At 38.5% G+C, this 23,465-nt stretch overlaps 1 protein-coding gene across 2 annotated transcripts in view; it reads left to right on the top strand.

Annotated features, from left to right (window-relative positions):
- Positions 1-23,465, top strand: part of HGF (hepatocyte growth factor) — a 58,116-nt gene that overhangs the window by 15,608 nt on the left and 19,043 nt on the right. Inside the window, exons 5-10 of one of the 2 annotated variants that reach the window (XM_058657557.1) lie at positions 1,890-2,017; positions 8,419-8,539; positions 10,391-10,509; positions 18,267-18,441; positions 21,909-22,036; positions 22,837-22,939. In XM_058657557.1, the coding sequence (XP_058513540.1) occupies positions 1,890-2,017; positions 8,419-8,539; positions 10,391-10,509; positions 18,267-18,441; positions 21,909-22,036; positions 22,837-22,939 (774 nt within the window). Of the gene's footprint in view, positions 1-1,874; positions 2,018-8,418; positions 8,540-10,390; positions 10,510-18,266; positions 18,442-21,908; positions 22,037-22,836; positions 22,940-23,465 lie in introns of both variants that reach the window. The other variant, XM_004591341.3, reaches the window with a different exon arrangement.

Genomic DNA, 23,465 nt, shown 5'->3' with positions numbered 1-23,465 from the left:
GGGCATTTAAGTTTGTCATGGCTTTGTGAAAATATATACAGCAAAAGTGAACAATGATTCTGCCAGAAAGACATGAGCGTTTTCAAATCAATTTCCTAGAAAAAGTCAAGTTTTAAAAACCAAAGAAAATGCATTTGAAACATTACACAAACAAAATCTTGCTAAAATATTCTAGAAGGATGGTAAGAGTGAAAAGTAAGACAAAACACAAGTGACTGCAATTGTCGCAAATAAATTAATAATAATTAATAATTGATTGATAACAATTAATAAAGAATAATTTTGCAAGTAAGAACTATGTAAATAAAATAAGCTTTATTTGCATTATACATTTAGTAAATCATATGACCTAGTCTGTTATCTTCATTTCCCCATAATGGACTGGAGGTAAATGAACATATACATTTATTATCTGATGACATCTTGGAGTCACCTATTGTCTATAGTATGGGTTTGGTTCTTTAAAAAGTTTTATTTAATACTAGATTTTTTATAATTGACCATTTAGAATCTTTTTGGCCTAGAATTTGTGTGTCTCAAGGCTTGCCTATAGCGAACATTCAGGTCTAAATGAAAGAATTTCTTTGAAAAATATTGTGAAGACTCCATTTATGTCCGTTCATTCTGTGTCAAAACATTAGAGACAATTTCTGAACTAGAATTTCCAGTGAGTAGAGAGGACATTTGATTCCTTTTTATTCGTAGACTGAAATCCTTGGTGTTTAAATGCCCTATAGATATCAGAGATTAGTGAAAGTATAAGTAAAGCTTTGTAGCAAAACCAAACTGGACCATTGGAAATGTGATCGCATATTATTGTTGGCTCTGGGTACATAATAATTAATGTGCCGAGTTGTTTCTAGTGCACACACAAATATGGTATGGTTGAGTCCACTATCACAGGGACAATGAAAAAGTCAGTAAGAGCACTTGTCTCTCTTCTGTGCTGAAATATTTAGTGCTAGTGACGATTTTACCTGCGAGGAAGAGAGCTGCAATTATCGTTGATGGCAGCCTGCTGTTGGGAGGTAGCACATGGGAACACCAAGTGGCATCGCAGACCACTTTTCCAGAATTTTGAACAGAATAGTTAGGACAGAGTAGATACTGCCAGGTGAAGTGCCCGTAATAAGAAGCAGGGTGTGTTTAGTGCCAATAAGTGCTCCATCATCTCTGAACTTCCCAGAAAATCTACATCCGGCATCACATGTGATTGGTTATGTTTAAACTCCAAGTCCAGGTAAGCTAATGGGCTCCCGGAGGCTGGCTGCCTAGCAGGGTCTCCTAAGAAGAGAAAGAACTGAAAATTGAATTCTGGTTTCCTTAGTTCTGGAATCCTTTTTTTAAATGTTAGTTCATCAGTGTGTTTTACAACTGTGAGAGGGGCAGGATGCAGGTGAAGAAGAAAGAGAATGGGATTTTTAAAAAACAAAACAGTAAACAAACAAGCAATAATCTCCCATGAGGAATTCAGTAGGGAGGTTGCAAAGTCCCGTAAATACCTTCCTCATTCCCTCTTGCTACCATTGAGTAGCACTTTGAAACTGTTTTAAATAAACTGAATTAAGTTCTAGTACGCTTAACCACTAGCAAATCCGAGGGATAACACGTTCTGAACTTGAAAATGAAAAGGTGAATGCACTGTGCTGAAAGTTAGCAAGATTCAGCTATTTTAAGCCTGGAGGAAAATGTCAGAATTGAAGTTAAAAAAAAAAAAAAGGGGGGGGGGGGGGGCGGGGGGTATGAAGGGATATAAGATAGAGGCAACAGTTTCACCACTTTTAGGACAAACGTATCTGCTAATTAGTACAATCAATAGCCCAACAGTAAAGCTGCATGCTCTTATACTGTAATGATTATCATTTTAAAACTAGCTTTTTGCCTTCGAGCTATCGCGGTAAAGACCTACAGGAAAACTACTGTCGAAATCCTCGAGGGGAAGGAGGGGGACCATGGTGTTTCACAAGCAATCCCGAGGTACGCTACGAAGTCTGTGACATTCCTCAATGTTCCGAAGGTAAATGAACCTGAATGCCACGTGGGGTACTCGATTCCCCCTATGTGTAGATCTGTAACTCCCATTAAAGGTGAACAGAAACAAATCAGTCACCATATACGTGTTGTTTATTCCAGTGCAACTATAAATCACTAGTTGAGCCTTTCTGACACACTATTTTCAAAAGCATCTGATTACCACCAGATGAATATAAAATGATGGAGACCATTGTCGGTCGGGATTCCAACATAGTGTGAAATGCGCCTCTGGAAAGAGCAGAAAGAGGAGCCAGATCACCTCCTGTCTTGAGCTCACATAGCTCCCAATCTGTTCTATCCGTCTCCCATGCAAGGAGATGAATGGAATATGGCTCGCTTAGTAAGGCCACTTTCATTCATTCAGTATCTGCTTCTGCAGAAAACTTTGGCCCAAACCACTCTGAAGTGGTGCTGGCAGGATCACACGCATCCGGAACACAATGAAAGCTTGACATCTCCGTGTGGATGTTGCTGAAAAAGTTGGGCTCGATGTATCACTCAGGGTGGTATCTGCAGGGACCAGGCAGTGGATCCCGGCCAGCTTGAACGTAGGCACCCAAGGGCCACATCTGTGTTTTTAGCTCTTGCCCCTCATCACAGGGCATCGTCCTCGTCTTTGCAGTGGAAATCTGTGAGACTGGCAAGCTGCAAGAGTAACCATTGCAGCCATGTACGTGATTTTATTTTTCCTAGTCATCTAGCTACTGAAAAGCTAGATTTTTCGGTTCTGTTGGAAGCCCTAAAACTCCAGAAATCAAAATGAAATGCAGATTATGTTGTATTCAACATTAAGGTTTTGAGGTCACTTGGGGTTGGTGAGGAGCTGTTTGAATGCTGTGCATTTTTTTATAGTAAGATATATTACTGTGTGCCATTGATCAAATATTCTTGCAAGTGTTTCCTTCATGAATATTAATTTCATATTAGGTTGATAGATATTTATTACATAAAGCAGTAAAGGCCATCTTTGTCACGGAGAAGGTGGATTTGTTTTCTGTTGTTGGTTAATTTAAAACCATTGACTTCATGTGCTAGAGTTAGTCCCATCTCTTGTTTGTACAATCCTACTCTCCATTCCATACCGTATCCTGTTCCCTATAACTTATTCATTGTCTTCTTTTAAAAATAATAAACTTGTCTATGATAACGTTATGCACCAGTCTGGTTTGTATGACTAAGTCTGTGATGAAAATGTGTTGTAAAAGTTTGCGTATGGCAAGAGGAGTCCCGGCATTTAGGAACATACGCACTGTGACAACTTTCTGAAATTGAAAATCACGGGCGACAAATATACTTCCTGTTTTTGTTTGACCTGGCGGAGTGTTTTCAAAAGCAAGTAACTTGGTCAAATTGGAAAGATCTGGGCATTTCCAGAATGAGCCTTGTCCTTGTGGGAAGGTGGGTTTTCAGCCCCTGATTTCTAAAAGAGACTTCGTCAAAATACACAAAGGTAAATCTAAATCTTCAAGAGGAGTTTTAGAACCGAGTGCTACAGAAGATGTGACTGAACCGATATTATTTTCGGTTGTGTTACACTGCACCTCTGTAAAATGCCTTTGTAGTTCCGGGTCACGGCATCCTTAGCAGAAGGGATTGCTCCTTCATATTAATGGCTCATGGTGCCCTGCACAACTGTGGCACTCAGCATTGCAGATCTGCAATTTCTGGAAACAATTAGATGTCTGGCAAGAGTAGAATAACCCTCCCATGGGAAAACAGAATCAACACCTGCCTTTTAGGCTAAACGTTTTTTAGCGAGTGTAACTTGAATTGTGATAGCTTTAAGTTTCAAATAAAAGGAACAGTTTCAGTTTACTTTCAATGAGGACAATTCAAATCATCATGGCCAGTCAATTAGAAGGGAAAACATGGTTATTTTTAAAAGAGACACTGTAAGACATACAAAATCATGGACTTATGATATCCATTTCTACTAAAACACATTTATGAAGCAGACACTTTAAAATAGTTAAATGGTCTCATGTCTGGGCCATATGTTCCTATAAATAATAGTTTATGGAGTAGAAAATTCGAAATGCTCCATCATTATGGATGGCAAAACAATTATCAAGTCACTCTGTATGTTTGAACTTACCCAGGAAAAATATCTCTGACAAAATTTTGAACTATTCTTTTGAAAAAAGCATAAAGAACAGTATTTTTGTTTTGAAATTTGCTACTATGTTAAACATTTTAAAAAATATATATGTATGTATTTTTGAAGAGTAGAGTTCAGAGAGACAGAGAAACAGAGAGAAAGGGCAAGAGAGAGCTCCCCATTTCATAGTTCAGTCCTTGAAGAGAGGAAACTGCCAAGGCTAGAGCAGGTCAATTTAGGAAACAAGAGCTCCCTCTCTGTCTCCCATGCTCACCGAGGCCCAAGAATTGGCCCGTATTTTTGTGATTTCTTGGGCACATTAGCAAGGAGCTGGATTGGGAGTGGGGTATCTGTGGCTCCAGTGCCCATGTGGGATGCCAGCATCATGGGAGGTAGCTTAAACAAGTTATGCAACAATGCTGGCCCTACTACACTCAATTCTTGGGCAAACATTCATCTGAAATTTGTCTAATATCTTGGTTTATGAAGGTAACAGATTTCTAGTGAATGCCATCATTTTGTTTTAATTTAAACTTGAAATATGACGATATTCCAAGTAAAAGCAAATTGACTTTTAGCATATTTAGAATCTTGCAATTGCATAGGGAAAAAAGTTAGAAAAGTACTTCGTATAAAATGGTGTCTACAGTTCATATTAATATATTAAAAATGCTAAGAATTGACATAATATTTCTTATCCCAAATAATTGAGATTGCATATTTGTGTATGTATATATATGAACATATTATATCAACTGGCTGGTTTTGGTCAATGTACTATTTATACGTGTGTGTGTGTGAATATCAACATCATGCTGTTTGTAATTTATTGTGTGCTATTTTAAAGAAAGAATTAATTTAAAAGTTATGGAAATCTGAGGTATATAAAATTCAGTTTCTTGCTTTTGCATTTGCTTGGGATTTAAGGTAAAAGAATCATTTGTCATTGGAGCAAATGCCATTTTTAATGACAAAGATTCAGGTAAACACATTTTCACAAGCCATAATCATTATCGTTGAGTATCTTGTACTTAAAAAAAATCCCAGTGTTGCCAAAACTTTATCTATAGGGTCTAGAGTGAAAATTTTGAAAACACGGATTTAAATAAAACCATTATTTATAAATGTGAATTTGTAATTCTACATCCTAAACATTTTGCTAAGGAAATTGTTTGCAATTTTTTGCATTAAAACTAAAGTCATGAATAGCCTATCCGGATACTTCAAAAGAATTGTTTTAGTCTTTAAATTCACATCACTTTTGAGTTTGCGCTGAAGAAATATGGCTAACAATGTTTGAATTTTGTTGCTCGTTATAATGAGAAATTATGAAATTCACTTTTCATAGGGTACAATTTATATGTGGCATTTTTGACTGCTTCCTACTGTGTAGGCCAAAACTACACTTAGAAAATATGCTGTATTTATTGAACAGAAAAGCTGTTACTTACACTGAATTCATGTGATCTGGGACTGTGCTCCTGCTCCCATTTTAGTGTGTGTGATTACTACTATTATTTTAGATGCGCTTGGTGGGATGGTTTAGTCGGATATTGACCCTGCCCGAGCCAAAAGGTGATCCTCATATTCTCATATCCCTTCTGTTACATCCTTCATCTTTACTTCTTTCCCTGAGTAGGTGGACTAGATTCCCACCTGGACTGCTTGATCTTAAGCTGAGAAAACACAGAAGCTTTTTCAGAATTATGCAAGCTGGCAAAGGAAATGGGAGGTCAAAATTTGGCTTTCTGGAGATAATTTTTATGGCTAACTTGATGGTTTCATTCATGGGTAAAAGAACAAACTTGTCAGTTGTTGACCTTGCTTGGATAAGCCAACCCAGCTAGTGGTTTATGTTCAGTTTTTCTGCTTCTCCTCCCGCAAGGAGACCAATTAGCAGCAGAACAGGAGGCAAGCAGTATGAATATCGACTTCCTAACATTATTACATTCAGTCTATACTCAAGTCTGGCCAAACTTGTAGGAAGTGGTCCAAAATACGTTGGTCAAAAAGGCAATATGAAATAACATGTGTTCTAGATGCAGTTTTGGCATTTTGTTTTAGGTAAGTCCCTTAAATTCTCACTTCCCTCACTGTGCCAATTAATTCTATCTTATTAATTCTCACTTCCCTCACTGTGCCAATTAATTCTATCTTATTTATTAAAAGCATGAAGTCAATAACAAAAAAAGTATATGTACCATACTATGTTTTGTATCCGAATTCTATCTTAGAAAATTTTGAATTTCATTCCAGTAGCCTTCCAATATCCAACATTATTCTTGCTAACATTTTTTGTATTGTTGCACAAACAAATCATGCCCTAATTTACAGAAATGTACTGTATGAATGGATGTCTCTGAACCATTTTATTTGCCTTTTTCTTCCTTTATATATTCCCAATTGTTTTCCACCCTTCAAAGATTGGAAAAAAATCCAATCTTTTCTTTAAAAAAAATATTACGACCAAGCAGAACTTCTAGGATAGAGAATGTTACCTACAAATTTGCTACTCAGAGTGAGGCGCAAGCACCTTGAATTTTGGCATCCACTTGCATCCCGGGGGATGGCCCAGATCCACTGAACCAGGACTCACACTTTTGCAAGCACAGAAGTGATGTTTATCCACATACACATTGGGGGACGCATCAATCTAACACTCATTCTGGAAAGGAGCCACCCAATAGTTATCTGCTTCATTAGTGTGACTACTTTTCCTTAAAATTGTTAGCAATCTACAATTCCAGGAAAAAAAAAATGCTCTGTAGTGATGCTCATTGTACTTTTCAGAAAAGAATCCTAACTGCCGTTTTTAGCAGGAAAGATTGCATTTGCTGAAGGAAATGTAATATACATAGTGTGATTCCTGAGAGTTATGTCCGAGTAAACATTGGTGGATGCTCTGGCTTTGTGGTGATACTGTTCTATTGCATTGCTTCCTTCAATGCAAAGGAACAAAAGACGGTGACGCCAACCTATCGTTTTCTTTGAAGATATCCAAATCATGCATTCTTTTAGGAAAGCGAACTAAATAAATCCATACCTTATTCAAATGGAAAATTGAAACGCAATGATGCATAGCCGATGGTGAACTTTTCAATATGGAAATGACCTTGGCTGACCTGAGTGCCTTTATCAACTGATGGGAAGGGAATTGGTCCCTTGTCCTAGTTCAGGAATTAACTTACATGAGAGGAAATAGATGGGTCAAGCCAAATGGTCACACATTTCAGAAAATTCACTATCGATGTCCTATTCAATTCTAAAAATCAAAGCTTCAAAGGCGAGGAGTCTAAGAGTACATTCTAAACCACCCGAAGTGTTCTCTCAGATTCTAGTGGACGAAGTGAACCACTGACCTCTTTACCTGTTTTCGCCAAAATTAAACCATCAGGAATCACAAGACATAAATGACGTTGGGGAAAATTTGCTGAATTTGTAGGAAAGCCAAGTGATGACTTATTCCACGGATGCTCGGTATACTACAAATCAGCCTACCCATCTTAGCAGTCCAACTTCCAGCTAGTTGAGGTGTTTCAGAGTTTTCACTGTGGCATAAGAAGTCATTCAGAACAATTAATTGACCTTCCAAAATCACCAGTAAGACCCTGAATAATTAGATCAGCTTATAAATTTTCCTTTCCTTTTTTTTTTTTTTTGAAAGAATGGTGACCAGGAGTTCAGGAACAGGTCATCTTCTAAACTAGATAGAAATGTGCACATTTCCAGTCTGGCCAACACGATGCTCACTGAGAGGAGGGAGTAGTGATTTCTTTTTAAATCGTGTCTCCATCCTTTGAATCGTATCAGGATTTATCTGCAGGTCATCTCCATTCTGGTAGGTCCCCATGGTGATATTACCTGCAGGAGTATGATCCGTGCTCAATTAAAGTTGCGAAATCCCTCCCTGCGTGCTTGGAGTGGGGGCAGGAACACTGTGGTGCTGACAACACAGACACAGAAACCCTTACATTGTAGACAATAATGCAAAAACTCCTGGAGTCTAGATTTCTAATTTCTACCTGTTTTTTGCACAGTTATTAAGAGTTAACTGGACAGCATCCTGGCACTCAGGTCATTCAGTCTGACACATATGAGACAAATCCCATTTAAACCATATGAAACCTTCTGCGGGGTGTATTTTATGCCACTGGGGATGGACATTAAGATCTCCTTTAAAGAGAGAAGGATGTGTGAATGGTGATTTACAATTCTTTAACTGCGACAGGGGTGTTCTTGATTTTGCTGTCAGAAACCATTAACGTGCCATACTTTAATTTTATTAGTTGAATGCATGACCTGCAATGGGGAAGGTTATCGAGGCCCCATGGATCACACAGAAACAGGCAAGATTTGTCAGCGCTGGGATCATCAAACTCCTCACCGGCACAAATTCTTGCCCGAAAGGTAAAAGAGTATTGACTCACGCTTCCAGCGATTCTTCTCGCAAGATGTTATTTGCTCCATGATAAATGTCCACAGACGTGCTCTTTTGATGATGTTCTGTTCTCTGATTGCTCAGGATTCGACCGACAGAATTGTTGCAGGTTGCGCGCGCGTGTGTGCGTGCGCACAGCATATAGTCTTAGGGTTAAAAAGTTTCAGTAATGAGATCTGGGTGTATAGAAGCCTCGCTTTCATTGGACCTTGGCAGAATAGGTTAAGAATTTCTAAAATCTGGCTCGTGCTGAAGTTGGGACCCATGAGCGGAGTACAGAGTAGATGCACTTAAAGGAAGCTCCCTTCTTTCTCCTGGAGTGACAGCAATGAGATGGGGTGCTCAGTCATGGCTATTTTTGACAAGCCTTTGCTGTGGGAGTGGTTTTTGCTGTGACTCATAGGCAGGTCTCCTTGTAGACAGCTTCTTCAGAGACTGGGGAACTCCAGACTCACACAGGTAACACCTTGACTTAGGTCATGTACACGGACAGGGAATGAAGGTGGAAAAAACTTGTGCGATTGCTCTCTTCTGCTGTATTCTAAGGATATTTTTTTTTTTTTGTATTTCTACATGTGAAAAACAGAGTGACTGAGAAAGAAAAAGCAGATAGAGAAAGCAAGAGAGAACTTTCATCTTCTGGCTCTTTCCTCAAATGCTTATAATAGCGAGGGAGGTCCGCAGTCTCCATCTGTTTTTCCAAGCGGAGAACACAATACAAGTTTTTAGACAGTGATCTGCTGCCCAAACAGGTGCTTCAGAACAAAGTTGGATGAGAAGTGAAGGTGGGTCTAACCTCAGGCAATCTTGCCAGGAGATGTGCGCATCCCAACCAGTGCCTCCCTTCACATGCCACAGTGCTCGCTCTTATTTTAGTATAGTCTGATGTTGCCAAACGGGTGGCAATGTGACGAAGCTAGGCAGCTAAATCTGTCTGGTTTTCCATGAGTAAATTTTGAGTTAATCCATTTCCTAAGTCAAGGATGTTTAACGTGCGTTTCACATAACACTTTTGAATTAAAAAAAAAAATGCCAGGAATTTTTTTTTTTTTCTGCTAAGAGTTGAAACTACATATAATCACACAGGAAACTTCATCCCCAGCTGTCTGTGGAAATTGCTGGAAGATGCATTTGTTTCCCTTCCCCTACCTGTATTGTTTTTTTGGTTTGTTGATGTTCTTTTAAATGCAATTGAAACTCTGGGATGTCTTTAGAAGAATTTTTTTCTTTTGGTGCGTCTTTTAAATGCGTGTTTTTGTTTCTTGCAACTGAGAGGGAAGGGATATGTTAGCAATTAGTATCAAGTCACCAATTGCAGAGGGGATTTAAAGAGAGGTGTGCTAAGGAGAAAGCTTGGGTTATTGCAGCGGTGGTGGCAAGGGCATGACCCAGAGAGGCTCTGTTTCTGAAACTGAGCTATCATTCCTAACAGCGCTATTGAAACCTCACTTTCAGCTTGAACTTTAAGCCTGCCCCAGAAGAGGAGCTGTTTTCTTAATGAGCATTCTACACGAGGTCATGTTTATGTCAGCTGTCCTTCGCCGAGGCTCTCTAAGGAAGGGCTCTCAGCTTGGCACCTCCATGGGTAGACACGCAGCAAGTGAACCTAGTGTATCAGCAAACCAGGGGGATCTATGCTGAGTGCAACATGCAAATGAGTACACTTAGTAATCAATGGTGAGCAGTTGTTGCAGGGCAGGCATAGTCCTCCTGCTGTAGCTTGTGGTATCCAAAGTAGGAGCGGAGTGATGCTGTGAGCTGAGGAGTGGGTGGTGTGTCCAGGCAGATTTACGTGACAATTTTCTTGGTGTGGTTTGCAGATATCCTGACAAGGGCTTTGATGATAATTACTGCCGCAACCCCGATGGCAAGCGGAGGCCGTGGTGTTATACTCTTGACCCTGACACCCCCTGGGAGTACTGTGCAATTAAAATGTGTGGTAAGTTAGGGTCAAATTTATTGCTTCCTTTTCCTTTCACAGACTGGATCTAAGCAGGCGATTATTAGCGAGACAGAATAGCATCTTTCTTATTTTTTTGCTTGATGCTTTAACTTGTGCAGGTTTTCATGTTGGTCGAATGGGTTACGTTATCCCACTTTAACTTTTGCATTTTCAGAGGGCCATTATTTTGGAAGAGGTTAAAAACACAATATGCAGCAAACGGTTATTCTTGAAGGAAAGGGTAAACTAGGTCACGCAGAGCCCAGAGAAAGGGGATGTGCCTTGCATGTGTGGAATCACTTCTCAGTCTGGGGGCTGCATCCCGTGGTCGGGAGAAATACTGGGAACGAATAAACAAACAAGAAGCCAAGCTGGGGAAGTGGCGTGATGTTACATTCTGTGTGATTTAGGACAGAGATATCCAAAATGTTGTCCATGAAACCCAGGGAAGTACAAAAATGCAAACGCTGCTCCTGCGGGTCTGGGCGCATGTATAACCTAACCATTTCTTCTCCTTCCACGTGGATTCTTTCTCAAAGTCCACTGCCTGAGCCGCAGCGGCTCCTCAGTGGTTGAGCAGATGTAGCGCCTGATGCTCCTTTCCTCTGCCACGTTACTGACCTGCTTTGCTGACCTGTAATGCCTTCTGGATTTTGCCAGATTGCCTTGCCCTGAAAAAGAGCAGTCTAAGAAATGGTGTCTATGGTTTGTGAACTACAAATCATTGCATGATGCTATGCAGAGCATATACATACATGTGTGTGAATTTGCTGTGTGTGTGTGTCTATGTGTTTAGTATCTATGTGTTTAGTATCTGGTTTAGTATCCTTGTAGTCACAGGAAAGTAAAAAAATTAATGCTTTCAACATATGAAAGCTTCTCAGAGAAATATGAGGTCAGGCAGAAAAGATTCTACAATATACAAGATGTCCTGTGCATCAAGGTAATAGATTACAAAAAGGAAGGTGAGGAAGAAGAGAATAGTGTGGAAAAAGGTAGAATGCAGGGGGTTGGTGTTGTGGCAGAGTGGATCAAGTCACTTGCGACACTCCGATATGGACACTATCAATCTGACCATACCACTTCCCATCCAGCTATGCGCTAATGAGGCTGGGAAAGAAGATGGTCCAATTTCTTGTGCTCCCCTTAGGAGAGACTAGAAGGAGCTTGTGGCTGCTGGCTGTGGCCTCACCCAGCCTTGGCTGTTGAAATTATTTGGGAGAATATGTACGTTCTTGGAAGACTTCTTAGTGTCTTTCCTTCGCTCTCTTTTCTCTCTCTTCCTCTGTGGTTATTGCCCAAATGTTGGCCAAAGATGGTGCTGGAGGAGGAAACAGAGCAAGTTTAGTTCCAGTCAAAGTGAAGCAGAGATGTTTGACTGTTGTGTTTCCAGTGGATCTAAGTTCAGTCTTCCCGAAAAGGTATTCAGTCCACTCTAGAAGGTCATGGAACATCTCCAGTGAATAGGGATGCTAAAAGCCTGAACACAATGCAATCCCCCATACAGCACATGGAGAATACCCAAAGGGCTGTTGGCCCCCGCCTATTGCATTTATTATACAGATGCTTGGTGAGCAGCCATTATTTGTCAAATGCTTTTTTTCATGGTAAGCTGCAAGAGAACAGACTGAGGGTTATGGTGGGGACTGAGTGTGCGGGGCTCTAGCATAAGCGTTAGACCAAAAGCTGAAGCTTCGTTGAGAGTCAGAGTTTAAACACTGCTGCCAGTTTTTTGTTGACTGAACGAGCTTCGCATGCATACCTGCCATTTAGCCTCCAAGTTTCCATCTTAGAATTGGTATGGCGTTCAAAGTGAAGGATGGTCGTTGCTTGTTGTCCCAGAAATGCGTGTCAGAGTGATCTAGGCCTTCTACATCTGCCTTCATCTCTCTTTGCCGGAAAGACAATCTGCCTAAATGTGAGCAGCCCACAAATATTCCAGCAATGCAACTCTTAACAGAGTTCTGGGCCTAGGGAATTTTACAACATTGCAAATGTGTAACAGGATTGAAAATCCTGTATAGTAACAAGAAAATGGGCTTTTCTTAGTTTTTTTTCCCCCCATAAAATACATTGGTACTCTGAATAACAGTTTATTCTATTCTGCTATTTCATATCAGAGAAATAACAGTATGGTTGGGACTAATTGTGTTTCTCCAAAGTGAACTTCAATGGATCACCAATATTTGAACATTTTTTTGTGTGATTGCTGTCCCATGGTAAATCTCATTGACTGGTTGCACCACTCCACACACTTTTGGGACACCTTTACGCGATTTATCATTCTCAAGAGATCCAGACTATTAATGTGGATTAGAAAACAAAGGTTCTAAAATTTTATTAAATGTATTCATTGTATTAATTCCTAGCAATAAAAAGACAACCTCCCTGGGTGTTAATAGGCAAGTTGTTATTGAAAAAAAAATCAGTATTTTTTAGGAAAATAGGAAAATCAGTGACATTGTAGCTAAATACCTTTAATGTCACCCTCATAGAAGATATTATGTCTTGTATTTTTTTCTACCTTCTCTTTTTGGGTATATCACACTTCATAAGCCATCCAGAAATTCTGCTGTGAAGAATGTGCGTATACATGTGCATGTTTGTGTATGTGTGTGCATGTTTACACAACATTTTAAATTAATGTTTTACTTACATAGCTTAAGTAGTGATAATTTCACACATGTAACAGATGTGTGTGAAGATGAAATCAAGCTAGTCCCCGTTTCTTTCACCTTAAATATCGAAAAGGAATATTAGCCTCCTAGATCCGTCTCTCCCATCCACATCTTACTCAACTTATCCTAATGACTACTCTACTTTCAAATCAGCTATCGTTTAGGTTTCACAGGTTAGAGAGAATATGCTGTACTTTCCTTTCTTAGTCTAACTCACATAACCTATGTACTATCCTCCTGTTACAACCATCTTGCTGTAAACAGGAATATATTATTTTAAATGGCTGAGTAATAATGGAGTTTTATCCATTTATCTATTAATGGCTATCAAGGCTGACTCAATGTCTTGGCCATTGCGAATAATGCAGCAATAAACATGGCAGTTCTAGTTCTTTGATATCAAGATATCAAGTTCTTTGAATATCAAGAAGTAGACCATAAGGTAGGTCTATTTTTAGTTTTCTAAAGAATCTCCATACGGTTTCCCATATTGGTTACACATTTGCATTTCCACCATTTGTTGCTATCTTCTTGACAGTAGCCAATCTAAACGTAAGAATGATAGCTTATTGTGACTTTTACACCCTTTTTTTTATGATGGCTTAGTAGTGATGACATGTTAACATGATCACAAAGAGTCCCTAAAAGGGTCTTGAGAAACCTAGATGTCCCTGGGTTCATTGGGAAAAGGATTTGTTGCATGTAACAACATAGAAAGCTGATTCCAGTCTCCCACATGGGTACAGGATCCCCAGGCTTTGGGCCATCCTCCAATACTTTCTCAGTTGATAAGCAGGGAGCTGGATTAGAAGTAGAGCAGCCTGGGAAAGAAATGGTGACCACAGAGAATGACAGCACTGCAAGGTGGAGGATTAGCCAATGGAGCCATCGGGCTGGCCCTGATGGCTTTCTTTCTAAACTCGTAACTTGCCTGTGCTGGTGACACATTTCTTGCCTTCACTAGGATGGAAACCTTTTCCTCTTCCATTCTCACCTACATGGCACTTGTTCAGATTCCAATTAAGTTGTCATTCCATCTATTATCAATTCTTTATTAAGCTTTCTTACTTGGTCAAATTCCTTCTTCTATTTCTCATGACATTCCATCACATCTCCCCCTTCTGCAGGTTCTTCTCGATGTCTTGGGTGTGTATTTATGCAAATGTGGAAGCTCCAACAAAACAAGGCCCATGTTTGTTTTTTTCTCCTCCTGCTCCTCCTCTTCCTTCTTCTCCTCCTCCTCCTCTTCCTCCTTCTTTTCCTTCTTCTTCTTCCTATTCTTCCATAAACAGAGATCAAGAAACATTTGCTGAAATATTGAATATGTATGCCACCTTCCTAGAAACTAAAGGTATTTCAATTGGATATGCCTCTTGATCTACACATACAGATTTCATTTTCTTATGAGACACCAGCCTTCGTGGCCTATTCTTGATTTTACAACACACCTCTTCCCCCAGTCATGCCCAGGTTTCATTCTCTCCTGAGTTTGTTGTGGTCATTTATTGTTTCTTGTTGTGATGAGTTTTCTTTTACCACCAGTATAAGTCAGTCTTGCCTTGTCTTATTTTTTCGTTTTTTTCTTCTTTCTTCTTTTTAAAATTTCCACAGTCATTTTTGAAGTGTGACCTAGAAAGATCTTTGGTAGGTAAGATTTCTGTTTCGGTGTACTCCTATGGACTGAGCCTTATCTTGATCCAGTTCTTATGCTGATGTCCTAACCCAAATGTGATTATCTGTTGGCTCAGGGGTTTTAAGATGCAATTAATGTTAACTGAGATCATAAGGATTGGTACTAATCTTATAGGATTGGTAGCCTTATAGGAATATGGAATCTCTCTCTCTCAGCATAGCAAGGAAGCAGCCATATGCAAGCCTGGAAGAGTATTCCCACTGGGAAGCTAGTTGGCCTGAGCCCTGTGGTCTTGGGCTTCTCAGCTTCAAGAACCATGAGAATTCAATTACTATTGCTTGATTCATCAAGTCTATGATGTTTTGTTGTGGCAGAATGAGCAGACTTGTATGCTGCCTTTGGTAACAGTTGCAGAATATGCTGCTTCTTAGTAACCAATGGACACTGACAGTGTCTTAAGAGACCGTTTTCTTTCAAAATTTACTGTGTACATTGGAAAATAATTTTCACAAATCACTTTCTGTCTCAAAGAAAGTTGATGGTCTCCTTGGAGTTTATTAATCCATCCAAGGCAGCAGATTCATACAAATTAAATCTTATGGTATTCTGAGTCATGCAAAAGCAATGCTACTGATCTCCTTTCTTAGGGGAAAAATTTGGTGCTTGGAGGTCCTTTCCAAGTCATCTTCTAAGGAATAACGCTATAGAATTGAAGGGTTTTCATGAAAGTCATGTCTCCAGAGCATTTTGTATTAGAAGAGACTTGGATAAAGTCCAGAGAAAAGTTTCAGATACAAATCCTGGCTGCACATGGAAAACAAACGTGTAAGCAATTTGAAGCTTGTACTTTGGAGGTCTTTACTATTTTCCCATGTCAATTTTAAAACAAGAAGCTCTTTACAATGAGCCTGGTCCTGCCCTTCATGGCCTGAAGAGCACAAGGATTGTTGATGAGAGAGTAACTTTGTGCACTGTTCTCAATCTCCAGGGACTATGTTAAAAAAAAAAAAGTAAAACAAAAAGAAAAAACAAAATCCCATTTCACTTCTCTTCAGTAGCTGGGCATAAGAAGCAGTGAGTAATCAGCTATTTGTCCATTGGCTTGGGAAACAACTTGCTCATAACATAAGAAGAGGAAGAGTTGTATCTCGTCTTCACATGGAAATCCAGATTTTCTTTTAGTAGGGGTGAGAAGGAGGATGGGGAAGTTTAAACAGCATGGGTGTGACTCTTCACAATCCGTGTGTACACTGGGGCCTTCTGGTGGCAGTTCCCAGGCCCTCATCAGAGCGCCATGGCTTCCCTGAAAGCTCTGATCAGCACTTCACAGCAAAAACTGATCATCTGTATCCTTGATCTTATTCTACCGACTTACACCTGTTGGAGGAAGGGAACATGATGTTTATTCTAAAATGTAGTTAGCAGTCTCTCTAGAACCTGAGGCTCCCTCCCAATTGTGACAATCATCAGATTCCAGCAGAGCCGTAACAGCAAAATAAAATTCACATTCCATGAGGTACCCTTGCATTTGATCATGGCTTCACAGGACAGGAAAATTTTAACAGCAAGTGGTGTTGTCCCTGAAAGCATTTCCAAGGAGAAAACTTTGTGCCAATCATCAAAGGAAAACATAAGTTTTCATTCCTGGGCCACTGAGGATCACATCAATATTTTGGCATTTGCTTGCATAGTGTGGTTGCCACTAACACCCCTGGCAAACTGATTCGTGAGGAGCTCTCGGAAGAGAGAAAGAGAAAGAGAGAAAGAGAGAGAGAAAGAGAAAGAGAGAGAGAGAGAAAGAGAGGGAGATTCCATTCTTGGAATTTCTTGCTTTCTAAATGTTTCTAACACCCAGATGTGGGCTAAGCTAAACTTTTCAGCCTGGACCATCGTCTGAGTCTTTCCAGATGGTTGACAGGGACCTAAACTGCTGGGTGATAGCTGCTGCTTTCCAGGCAGAGTACCAGGGAACTGGATTGAAAACAGGGCAGTTGGGACTCAAACTAGTACTTCAGTAAAGGAAGCTGGCATTGCAGGCTGCAGTTTAACTCACTATATTGTCACCACACCAGCCCCTTATGGCTGGCTATTTTAAAGCCTGAGATGCTTATTAAAATAAAGTACAGAAATAAAGGTGTTACTATTTAGATTCCTGGCATCTTGATGAGAAACTACTAATAGAAAGTTTTGTTTGTCTACTAGAATATTGTGTTTTCATTAATGTGATGTCATTTTTTTTGCATTCTGTAATTCTCAAAACTCCAAAAGATTTTGTTTGCTACTTCAGTTTAAAATCTAAACAATCCAAGTCACTTCAACCAAATGCAGACGTTTGACTTTAATCTCATCATTTTACTATTTTGTGAATAGTTAGTGACTTTTAAGACAAATGTATACTTTTATAAAGCTTTAAAATATAGTAATAAAAGTTCTGAAAAGGCTGCTCATTACAGTGACTCAAATGAAGAGGGTTTTATAAATTGCTTTTGTTTTAATGGTGATTCACTAATCCATTCCAGTTGGAAGTCTATGCCATTGTGAAATATTTTGCTCAGTGTTTTTATACAGATTTTTTTTTTTGTCATTTGGATTTGCCTTTCAACAGAAACTCATAAATGGCTCCCAGTATCTGTCCTGGCAGGAAGTTAGTCAGGAACTTGTGTTGGGTGTTGAACTCAGCTACTTTGGTATGGGTATGCTACCTGCTAGCAGTCAAGGATGGCCCAGGGTCTTGGGTCCCTGCACTTGTGTGGGAGACCCAGAAGAGGCTCTGAGCTCCTTACTTAGGATCAGTGCAGCTCCAGCTGTTGTGAACACTTGGGGAGTGTATCAATGGATGGAAGATCTTCCCCTCTGTCTCCTTCTCTCTGTATATCTGACTTTGCAATAAAAATCTTTTTAAAAAAGAAGTACTATTTACATTTTAAGAAATTAAAAATAGCAAAAATTGGAGTGTCCATGTTTTGGTGAAAATCTAATTTTATAATTATTAGTGTGATGGTTTTATGATTTTTATGGGGTGTGGGACGTATTACAATTGGAGATGGCAAAAAAAATAGGATATAGAACCTTGTAGCAAAACTAATTTTTTTCATGCTACCAAGCTAATCAAATGAGAAAGTTAGCAATCAATGTAGAATGTATTCTGCATGTTAGGAGGAATTTATAGTTTTTGTAAAACTGAGCCATCTGATTTTAGAAATAATCGCATCATCATTTCAAAAATACTACTTATTCCTTGTGTGTAAGTTACAGGTCTTGAAGGAAGTCTTCAAGTATAAACTAATTTGGTGTGGTAACGAAAGAGATATTCTTATTCTACTGAATCATTAAAAATTATTCAATGACAGAAAAGTCCTGGTGGCACAAATACAAATGGACTCAAGCAGGGAGACGACATGTTGAAAGATGTCATTGTAAGTTACACGTCTTTTTACCAATAGCTCACAGCGTTACGAATGAGACTGATGTCCCTATGGAAACAACTGAATGCATTCAAGCTCAAGGAGAAGGTTACAGAGGGACCGCCAATACCATCTGGAACGGAATTCCTTGTCAGCGTTGGGATTCCCAGTACCCGCACCAGCACGACATAACACCTGAAAACTTCAAGTGCAAGTGAGTAAATGAAGCAACTACCATACATTCCAGCAAGCCCTGGGGGAAATGAGACAGCATGGTTGCGTGTTACTAATTCCTGTATTAGTTGCACTTGATTGTGTTCAGAGATGATCAGGGGTTATAAGGTAGGTGCTTGCTCACTCGGTCATTTGGATTCATTAACTCTGAGATGAGGTTTGGCTGTCAAACATGCATATTTATAAGCCTCTCTGTGATTCTGATCTGGAGGTTTTGATGCATGCTGGTTTGGGAAATAGGTCTTTGAACTCTGACTTTAGGTTTTGACTGATGTGTAATAACCTGTACACGCTATGAGATACAGGGCAGTATGTCACATGGTACACAGTGCAAATCATTCAAGTGAAGCAATCAGCATCTTTATCCTCACATTCCTCCACCGTGCTGGGAGATAAGTGGCTTCTCTTTCTCTAGTCTCTTATACACTTAACAATACATAAGAACTTACTCATTTGGTCTGGCTCTGTGCCTTTGATCACAGCTTTAAACTTCAGATCTATTTAATACATCAATTCACAGTAAAGATATCTCGACTGATCAAACTATCCCTTCTCCAATTGGCAGGTTATCTTTGAGGAGGGGATGATGACATATATATATATATATATTTTTTCCTATTATATAAATATTCTAAACGTTCAACAGCATTTGGAATTCATGAGTTGGGGACCTTAAAAATATCCAAGAACAAAATGATTGTCCAAAGCTCATGTGAACATTTTCTGCTGGTTTGGGAGTTTCGTTGGGGAAGTAAAAATGAATCAGTCCCAGGGCTTGAGTGTTGGCCATTCCTTGGCTGTGTTCTTCTCGCTGGCTAGATTATTTTTTCGACCATGTGATTTTTGCTGGACAGACACAGCCACAGTGCCATGTGTTTTTAAATTGTCCACCTTGTTATGAAGAAAATCAAATGATCGCTTTTCAAATTTATGACACACATGTCAGTCACAGTGCTTTCTGAACTAGCACCTATAAATAATATTTATTGGCTTTATGTAATTGGCTTTTAATAAGACACTCTAACGTTTTAGGGCAGAGCACATAAATACAGGTTGGTCCATCCACTGGAGAAGGGCAATGTTTTGTGGACTTGTGTGTGCTTTAGCTAATTCGGTTATATATTCGTTAAGACACTGAACGGCCATCTGTTAAGATTGTTTTTCATTATTTTAGAATAACAAAATTTATGGTTGTCATTCTAGGTTTATTTCTCTCATTTCCTTACTAACCATTCACTCTCCATTGCTTACCCACTCGCACCTCAAGTAATACACCAAAATAGAGAAAGCAAAGAAAATCAGAGAAGAGTAATTGGAAGTGACAAAAGAGACAGCTGCAAATGGCATTCACACGTTTTGTTGACTTTTGATGGTGTCTAATACTCAAATCAGCGGCGTATGTGATGATACACAATGAACTTCCTCAGAATAATATTTTTTACAGGAGTTTCATGCATAAACCTTACCATTGTAACTTATTTATCAGATGTCTTACTGTCAAGTTTTATCGAGTTTTAGCTCTCCTGTCTTAAATGGGTTATTTGACCAGAATAGGCAATGAAAGTGTCAGCCAGACCAAAGTGAATTAAACTGATAAGATTTGACTCCATGTTCTGAGTATTGATTTTTCTCTTTACTATGAGAGGGTTTTTTTTTGTTTGTTTGAAAATTCATGGAAAAGATGGAATTTAAAAAGTTTATTTTAGGACAAAGAAGTGCTTGAAATCCACACTTTCTTTTCATAATAGGCATTTTTACTGAATGGAAAATTCTTCTTAAGCATGGTTTTTGACATTTTCCTGCAAAATAAGCTTACCCTTTATTGCCATTTTTCTGCAAGTGTTGGAGGTACTCTCATGTTTATAATTTGCTAAACTAAGTCTAAATGATCAGGTGTCTTGGATTCATTTAAACTTGATTTGCTACAACGTTTAGTCTTCTTACAAATATAGTTTCTATAGTACTCTAATGAACAAGTCTGTCAGGAATCTGTGTGAATCATAGAATCATCAACTCATTTTAGTAGTTGCAAATAACTATTTCTTTAAGTGAAGGGAAATAAACTAGAAAGAAAAATTTGTAGCAAACCTCGACTCCTCTTTAATGTAATACAGCTTATTGAGTTTCTTCTGCTTTAAAAAACAGGCCTAAGAATTGAAATAAAGAATCTTTAATTAATGAATTACTTGGCTTTAAATGAACAGGTTAAAACAATTGAGCAGCAGTACATAAAAATGTATGTAAATCCATAAATATGTATGTAATTGTAAATATGTAAAGTGTATATAAAACTTAATGCCTTTTATATTGACATTGATTTTTCAAGCATTAGTATATGTTTCCAAGAATAGTAGATTCTTCATCTATCCTAATTAATATCTTTATAAAAATGCTAAAATTTGACCATGAGTCATAACCATGAACTCTTACCCTACAATGGTTCTCATTATTGAAAACCCGCTGTTCTCACACCTTAAATAACGCAGTGACAGGATCCATAGGGACTTGGTTGACGTTACTTATTCACTTTTCAACCAAAAGCAAGCTTCTTCCTCAATATTTCAGTTTTGGATGGTCCATTTGGGTTTTGCGGTACTTATGATTGAAGTTAAGTGATGCAAACACTATGATGTCTAATAGGATGATTATTAACTGTGTTAAATTACTAATCTACTATCCAAGAAACAACATATGGGCATGCTTACTATTACAGAGTGTGTTTTAGGAGGATGGATAATTAATCCCAAGTTTTATTTTATGTGTGCTTTATATTTTGTTAGACAACCACCTAAATCCTTTTAAATAGAGGGGGTACAAACATAGTCATTCTTCCATTTGAGAATTATACATTTCAAATGAAAACATCTCTAACATGAAGGATGCCAATGGACTACCAGTTTGTGGTTAGATTTTTCTATAATTTCTTTAGGCTTTAATTTTGCAGAAATGTTTGCAAAGAATTCAATGATGTCAAGAATTACTTTGTAATTAAAAAACAAAACAAAACAAAACAAAACAAAAGCCTAAGCAGAACCTCCCCCTGTGATGTCTGCTTTCCCCTCATGAGCACTGGTTTGAGTCCCAGCTGCTCCTCGCCCTACGCATCTATCTGGTAATGTGTGGAGATAAACAGCAGCAGATGGCTCAGGTCCTTGGGCCCTGCACCCACGTGGAATAATGTCATGATCCCTTATTATTTTTTTATGGAGTAGTAAAGTTTGTGTGGAACTTTCTGCCTATGGTAGATCCTGACATCTGACAGCATTTATTTTGATAATTAAGGAAGTATCCATTGTGTATACTGCCTTAAAACAAGTCTCCGCTTTCCTAAGGCCAACAGCTTGCAGCTGTATTTATAAACAGCATAGAACCTGGGATTCTCAAAATGTGGTACTGTTGACTTTACCCATGTAAGAACTCAATTTACATGAATGTGCTTCTCCTTAGGGACCTGCGAGAAAATTATTGCCGCAATCCAGATGGGGCTGAGTCACCCTGGTGTTTCACCACTGACCCAAACATCCGAGTTGGCTACTGCTCCCAGATTCCAAAATGTGATATGTCAAGTGGACAAGGTAAGAGTTGATCTTTTCTAGCGTGGGCATGATGCAATTCTAGAGAAACAAGTAAAAAGCAGGGTACATTTTTACTGCTGAGGAATTGGCTTATTGAGTCACAAATTTTTCTGGTTAGCAGGAAAAATTAAATGTGTTCTTGGATTTCCTTGGTATGTTCAGTTGCTTAGCATCTGTTTATTTCATTGTCTATTAATGGTAGGATTATTTCTAGATATTGCAATTATATACCAAACAAAACTCAATTCTTGGAGCCTAAGGGACAGAAAATAAGGAAAATCAAAATGGTTATAAATCTTTAGTGTACTTGGAAATATAATTTCTGTTGAAGACAACTGTTTTAGGAAGCCATACTGAAACAGGTTTACAAGGCAAATGATTTGCTGCAGATTATAATGATATCTAAATGTTTGTTGGTGTCCGATGAATGGAAAGTTAAGATTTTAAATGTTTATTTATTTTATGTATTTGAAAGTGGAAAGAGTAAGAAAGACAAAGACAAACATACACACACACACACATAAACACAGAGTCAGAGAGAGCTCCACTCACCGATTTATTTCTCAAATGTTCACAACAGCCAGGGCTGGGCAAGCCATCGGTTAAAAGCCAAGAACTTCATCTGGGTCTCCTATGCGGCTGGCAAGGACCCAAGCGACTGAATCATTAACTGCTACCTTTTACAGATTTTGGAGTGTTTGTTTTCAATTTATGTTAATCTTCATGTACTTAATGAAGAGTCTTAGTTTTACCCTTCCTAATTTTTTAAAAAAAATTTTTTTTCCCTTTCTTTTAATTAGATTGTTATCGTGGGAATGGAAAGAATTATATGGGCAATTTATCCAAAACGAGATCTGGACTGACATGTTCCATGTGGGATAAGAACATGGAAGACTTGCATCGGTGTGTAGATCTTTTTTGTTTCCCTATAGAGGATGGAGTGAAATCAGGAAGCATACATATTCCTGTCTCTTTCCATTATTTTATATGTTAGAATAAGCTGATAAAATATGAGATTGACTTTTGTGTACAACTGCTCATAACATTGACTGTTTATGTAGCAAATGTCTAATTGTGCAGCATATACATCGTGTATTGTATACATCATGTATCTTTATATATTTTCTGTCTGCACTCTGTATCACAGCAACCAAAAAATGGACACATCTTTGGTTTCACATTTGAGGAAGATACAGTCAGTTTAAGGAGGCAATTGCATACCTTACAGAGACAATGCATAATTAACTCAGGAATATGATATTATAATGTGCATTTTATGATTATTATATTCTCATCATTAACTGTAGTTTTGAGAAATCAATGTAGTTTTGAGAAATCACACTCGTAGATACTTGGTTTATTCACTCAAGCTTTTTATATTTTTATCAACAAAGAGCTTTGTGTTGCTTTGATCTTAATTTCACAAAAT

Source organism: Ochotona princeps, chromosome 32 (assembly GCF_030435755.1).
Source record: "Ochotona princeps isolate mOchPri1 chromosome 32, mOchPri1.hap1, whole genome shotgun sequence".
Taxonomy (NCBI): domain Eukaryota; kingdom Metazoa; phylum Chordata; class Mammalia; order Lagomorpha; family Ochotonidae; genus Ochotona; species Ochotona princeps.
The sequence above is the reverse complement of the archived record's forward strand: the minus strand, read 5'-3'. Positions and strand labels throughout refer to the sequence as shown.